General features: G+C 37.2%; 1 protein-coding gene across 1 annotated transcript; it reads left to right on the forward strand.

Annotated features, from left to right (window-relative positions):
• Positions 1-5517: 5517 nt before the first annotated feature.
• Positions 5518-6444, forward strand: LOC132607888 (uncharacterized). Its single transcript, XM_060321965.1, has one exon. The coding sequence runs from the start codon at positions 5518-5520 to the stop codon at positions 6442-6444; it is 927 nt and encodes a 308-aa protein (XP_060177948.1).
• Positions 6445-6650: the final 206 nt, after the last annotated feature.

The following is a 6650-nucleotide window of genomic DNA, read 5'->3' on the forward strand; positions in this document are numbered from 1 at the left end:
CAGTTCATAGACTTTGAAATCTTTTAGAAAATAAAGTCATAGCTAGGAAATATAAATAAGATTCAAAAATTAGTTTATCATTTTCATGTTTACATAAGATACTTAGCTTAGTCATCTTAGTCATAGAGTCGTTCCGGTAGTACGTATCATAGGCATATTCTCTTATCTAACATCATTGTTATCATTATCGTCATGGAAGTGCCCTCGTTAGAGGAGTCATAGTATTTATCATTTGGTAACGAAATCGGGATCAAAGGTTCCCTTTGGATTCACTTCAAGTAAGTCAAGCAAGACTGTAAGGAAAAATCCGAGAGTAGCGGGCCCACCTCGGGCCGGATGGGGTGACGTATATGATTTACATATATTACGTGTCATGTCATTACTTGTGAGGGTCCTAGGGTAATCGGGTCCCACTTATGCAAGTTCTAGGGGTTTAAGAGGTCTTTCCATCATTTGCACACTTTCTAGTTCAATTCGATTGAACAAAAAGTGGAAAACTTTAGGTGCGGATTCCGGGGGCTAGGGTTGTCCCCGAGGCTCGTACCGGACTTATTACATCTAAGACATGCCATAGAAAGAAGAGTGAAGCCTTACATACCTCTTTTCGCTCCTTTTGCTATTCCAAATTCACGTCGCAATCTCGTCAAAATCTGCAAATTGGTCATGTTTACCAAAACTCCTATTAGGATTCTTAGAGTTAGAATCTTAAGGAAACACTTGGCTACCGAAATTTCGGCAGCACTTCCCCTATAAATACTCCATCCCACCAAGTTCAACTTGGCTAATTTCAATCAACAACAACCTGGGAATTCAAACCCGGCCAAATTATCAACCACAATTCCAATAACAACACTAACAACTTCTACATTCAATCAACTTACTACTCTTTCTAAAAACTTTCTAACTTTAATGAAAACAATAGAAACCTCATAATCTATATTCCAACAACATCATACTAGCCACATTACCTTCCACGCATGCAAGAACATTACATTCCATTCATATAACTTCTAAAACAAGTCTCCACTACTACAACTTCACTAAGGTCCTTAGACATTCATTAGCAACATAGAGTCCACAACATAACAACAAGCAAAATATTAAATAAAATTGACTTATTCTCTTCCATCTTTCACCATAACCACACGGCCAACACCAACATACACACTACAACCTCTCAAAATTCATTCAACTTCCATTATCAATATAGTATTTACAACAACAACAACCAAACACTAAACAAAATAATTGAAACATGATTCCTACACATATATATATATACACGGCCACATACCATATTCCTCTCTTTCATGAATTTCATCCATTTTAACTTACTACAACACATATAAACCATGTACAACACATAAAGAAAGATCAAAACTCACCTTTCTTCTTCAACTTCTCACTTAACTACAACTTGGCATCTTGCATGATTTTGAATCTTTCTTGCTCCAACAACAACTCCACCTTGTTAAGCACCCTTTTACTTGGTAGAAAATAATTTTTGAAGAATTGTTATCAATTTTTCCTTGGAAATTTGATCTTGGCCGAAATGGCCTTCAACTTTTCTCCTTCTCTTTCTTGTTCTTCAACTTCTTAAATATTCTAGAGGTTGTGTGATAAAGATGACTTAGTCATCTTATTTATTGACCAAATTTTATTTAATATGGGCTTGGGCCATAACCATGGCCGGTTGGGCCTCACAAATTTGGGCCTTATTATTTTTTTTGATTTTTTTGGGCCAACTCGGTTTGGTCCCGAGTTGGGCCTAGCCCACTGACCTTTCGACCTAAAAACGTTCATATCTCCTTGTACCGACGTCACCTGGGGACCCACGACCTATGGTTGGAAAACTAATTCAATTATCTAAAACTTCTATTTCTTGGTATTTCTCCAAATTCCAAACTTATAATACCGTTTATTTTCCCTTGAAGTCAGATCACCCGAAAACGTTTTCTTAAAAATATTCGTTTGGAGGACTTCCACTTCGATTTGGCCCAAGGGTCCTTCTTGAGTTGTGTTTAACTTCTCATATGTGATTCATATGAATTTTCAGATGTCCCAAAAAAAATCTCGATGTGTGGGCCCCACCTCAGCAAATAATCTGACGTTCAAAAATACGGGATATAACAATTTTGCGGTAGCGTTTGGCTTAAATTCAAGGTGGAGAAGTGAAGATATAGAAATATTATCGGGAGAAAGGTATGAATCTCTTATTATTAATGTTAATCTTGGTTTATTTACGGAGATAGAACTGTCAAATAGCCGTATAATAGTTTTGTTGGTGGAAATATGGGATAAACTCCATATGAGATGTTTATGGAGTATTTTGGTATTGAGAATATTATGATTGATGTTGGTATTTTTGTTGTTGTTGTTGATTGTTGAATTGAGATTTCGGGCTAAGCATATAAACAGAGGAGATAAAGCCGAAATTTCGACAGATTCTACAAAGATTTATTTGCAGGATTAAGACAAGCGTATAAAGATGAGTCTAACAATAGTAAATATAGATTTACGAGCCTGGGAGGACAAGCGTTGAGTAGTTAAAGTTAAGGCGACCAAAAAGGTATGCTAAGGCTCGTCCCTTTCTTTCAAAGGCATGATTCCTATGTTGTGATCCCATAAATGCTTCCATAACAACCTTGTTTCCAAAAGCTAAAGGTTCATGACTCTTAAAGCTTCTTATGATGTTAAAGATGAGAATGTTTCTATGATGAACATGATGATGATGATTTTAATTCTAGAAACTCCGAAGCTATGACTTGAGAGCATTATGAGATTATTGAGCCATTCCATGAATCCCTTGATCTTGCTTATTGTTGATGGTCTCACCTTATGTTACTCATTCCTTCAAGGTAAGATATAGCGAAGATAATGATTCTATTTTCAATGATATCTAAGTTCATGATTCTCGAGACTCCCATGACATCATCAACTTCACCTTAAGATAGTTGATCTTCTAAGGAAGGATATAGTGATAATGATAATTCTAATGATGATGTTGATTTTGTTTATGTATTTCTATGTATATGTATGTATGTATGCATTGCATCCCACTGATCAGTTGGGTATAACAATGAGTCCCGAAAGGGTCGTGTACGGATAACAACGAGTCCCGAAAGGGCTGTGTACGGATAACAACGAGTCCTGAAAGGGCCGTGTACAGAATACACCGAGTCCCGAAAGGGCCGGGTACGGATGACACTGAGTCCCAAAAGGGCCGGGTACAGATATGACAGATGTATATATAATAAATGTATATGAATGCATATGTATGTATGTTGTGTATAGATGTGCATTAAATGTTTTTTTCCTATAGACGAGTAGTTGACATGACAGAGATCTTAAGAAGAGTACGAGGTATAATTACTTACTTTATCTTATGTTATCTTCATTCTGATATTATACTACTATTCATGTCTTACATACTCAGTACATTATTCGTACTAACGTCCCTTCTTGCGAACACTGCGTTCATGCCCGTAGGTGCAAGTAGACGAGACGAGGATCCTCCGCAGTAGGCTGCTTTCAGGTACCAATTTTGATAGGTGGGCTCCATCTCTTCCTGGAGCAGTGTCGAGTCTGAGTTGTATATGTTTCTTTGTGACAAGAGGGTATGTCGGGGGCCTTGTCCCGACTTGTGCACTTCAGTCATATTCATAGAGGCTTTGCAGACAGATTCTTGTGTACAGCTCAGTTATGTTTTGTTAGTGGACATGTGGATGCCGCAGGCCCATTATGTATATACGTATGCATGATTTTATATTCATACTTGGCCTTTTTGGCCTTGTTTTGCCATTTGAGACATAGAGGATGCGAGTTATCAGTTGGTTCGCTCGATTTTCGTAAGGTACCGGGTGCCAATCACGCCTCACCAAGCTTGGGGTGTGATAAAGTGGTATCAGAGCAGTTCTATCCTAGGGTTGTCTGCAAGCCGTGTCTAGCAGGGTCTTGTTTATGGTGTGAAGTGCACCACACTTATAAACAGGAGGTTGCGGGACATTTAGGAATGATTGACCTTATTTCCTCATCTTAGATCGTACGATAGAGCTACTTCATCAGGATTCCATTTTTCCTAATTGTGCGTTATGATTTCAGCAATGCCAATGAAGAGAAAAGCCACAGCCGCCCAAAATGGAAAGTCAGTTGTAGAAAGGGGAATGTGTCACGACCCAGCTATGGGCCGTGACGGGTACCCGGGGCTAGCCACTGAGCACCACTCGTGTTGTTACTCATCTACTCGTTTAATGCTCTTCTATCAATTTATACTCAAGACATAAGAAAATCATCTTTTATCAGTTTAGAACATAGAATACTTTTATATGCATAAGCCTCTCGGCCATTAAAAGAATATATACATATTATGCACGATAACATCTCGTGAGACCATCTAACCCACACTGCGTATCTACGAGCCTCTACTGGAGTGCTAAACATGAAGACGGAACAAGACCCGTCATGCCCAAAATACATATACATATACATGGTTGTACACAAAATAATCATCATAAGCACCTCCGAACAATGGAGTGCTCTCAATCAGCTGACAGCTACTACGAATCTGGGTCAAGCTCTCCTCCCTGTCTACCTGTGGGCATGAAAACGTCGTCCAAATAAAACGGACGTCAGTACGAACATTGTACTGAGTATGAGAGGCATAAACAATGAAATAAGGCAATGATATAAAAGAAGTATCAATGTGGAATAACTGTATCTGACTGTCAAGTGTAAAAGAAATAGTGCATGCTGGCTTACTCATAATCATCATCATGTCATGTATGCATAAATATATAAGCTGCCCGCCTATATAGGTACGGTGTAATAATGTATAAGCTTCCCGTCCCTATCGGATCGGTGTGATAATCATAACATTAGCCTGCGTCCAGGCCTCCCGCGTCCGGGGTACCATCTCATGCCGCCCACTAGTGGTGCTGCCCGTGCCATATAGACACGGTGTAATCATCTGTAAGCCGCCCGCCTTAACGGTGCTGCCCGGCCTTATAGGCGTGGTGTAATGTCATCAATATGTACTCATCATAATATGCTTATCGTAACATACTTTTCATAATACATGCATAAGGCTTACGAACAACTTTACTTTATTGGGGTGACGTAAGGTCGTGATCCCCCGATTTCATTATGGAGAAATTATTGACATTCTGCCTCACCTTGAAGGAACTAACATATAAGGTGAGTGTGAGAAATAAATAACATCATATCATTTTAGGATCATCATATCATATCTCTTATCTTATATATCCAATTATGTGTATAGGCTTTTAGCTTTCTGGAATATAGGAACTCATAAAGAGGAAGGACAATCATGCTATGAGATTCATGCCATTAGAAAGAAAGGAATAGCCTCACATACGTTTGACGTTTAACTAAGCTATCGCTTGCTTGCTCTCCTTCGATATCACGTTTCTACCTTCAAAAGAGAGTTCGCACTATTGCAAAATTAAAAATGCAGGAGATAGATATGCTGCCCATTTAATTGTTTCTGGATTCACAGGAATGTTAAAAATTTGGTGGGATAATTATCTTACTGAAGATAATCGAGCCCAAATATTAAATGCAGTAACCATAGGAACTGTATTAAAAATGCAAGGAGAAATGCAAGTAGCTCTTGAAGAAGCAATGGAAGATGCTTCAGCAACACTTATTTACAGCATTGCTAAACACTTTATTGGAGAACCAAAACTTTTCCAAGATCGTAGTTTAGAACTTTTAAACAATCTTAAATGCCCCAAATTAGAAGATTTTAGGTTGTATAAAGATATGTTTTTAGAAAAGGTGATGATAAGAGAAGACTGTGGTAATGATTTCTGGAAAGAAAAATTTATCAGCGGTTTACCTTCATTATTTGCTGAAAAAGTTAGAACCAAAATCAAGGATAGGTTTAATGGAAGAATACCTTATGAAAACCTAACCTATGGTGATATAATTAGCTATGTTAATGTTACAAGATTAGAACTATGCACAGATCTAAAGCTAAAACATTATCTGAAAAAAGATCAACAACAATCCAGAAAGGAGTTAGGAAGTTTCTGTCAAGACTTCGGTTTTGAAAAGATCTCTGCTCCTTCCAAATCAAAAAAATTAATGGCTAAGAAATCTACTAATTCTAAACCTATTCATAGGAAGAAGAAAACTGTAGATAGATATTTTAAACCAAAAAAGAGAACACCAAAAAGGAGTTCTAGTGATACGTGTTGGACATATGGCAAAACAGGCCATAGATCCAATGAATGTCGAGTTAATATTAAAAAGAAAAAGAAGATAAATCTTCTCGAAGTTAATGATAAGATAAAACATGAACTCTACACTATTCTAGAAGAAAATGACAACACATCATCTTCTTCCAGTGAAATTAGTGACATTGAAATTGAATCAGATACAAGTTCCAATTCTTCTGAATCTGAAGATTGCGAATGTACATGAGCTATATGCACCTGTAGTCAGAATTCAATTAGAGTTATTACTAAGAAATCAAAAGAATTTCTTTTAGATCTTATTAATGATTTACCTAGTGACGAAGCTAGAAAAAAGTATTTAATTGAATTAAAAGATATTCTTTTTAAACAAACAGAAGAAATATCTTCAATTGAACCCTTTAACATGAAAAATGTTATGAACAGGTTTTCTTC

This window comes from Lycium barbarum, chromosome 8 (assembly GCF_019175385.1).
Source record: "Lycium barbarum isolate Lr01 chromosome 8, ASM1917538v2, whole genome shotgun sequence".
Classification (NCBI taxonomy): domain Eukaryota; kingdom Viridiplantae; phylum Streptophyta; class Magnoliopsida; order Solanales; family Solanaceae; genus Lycium; species Lycium barbarum.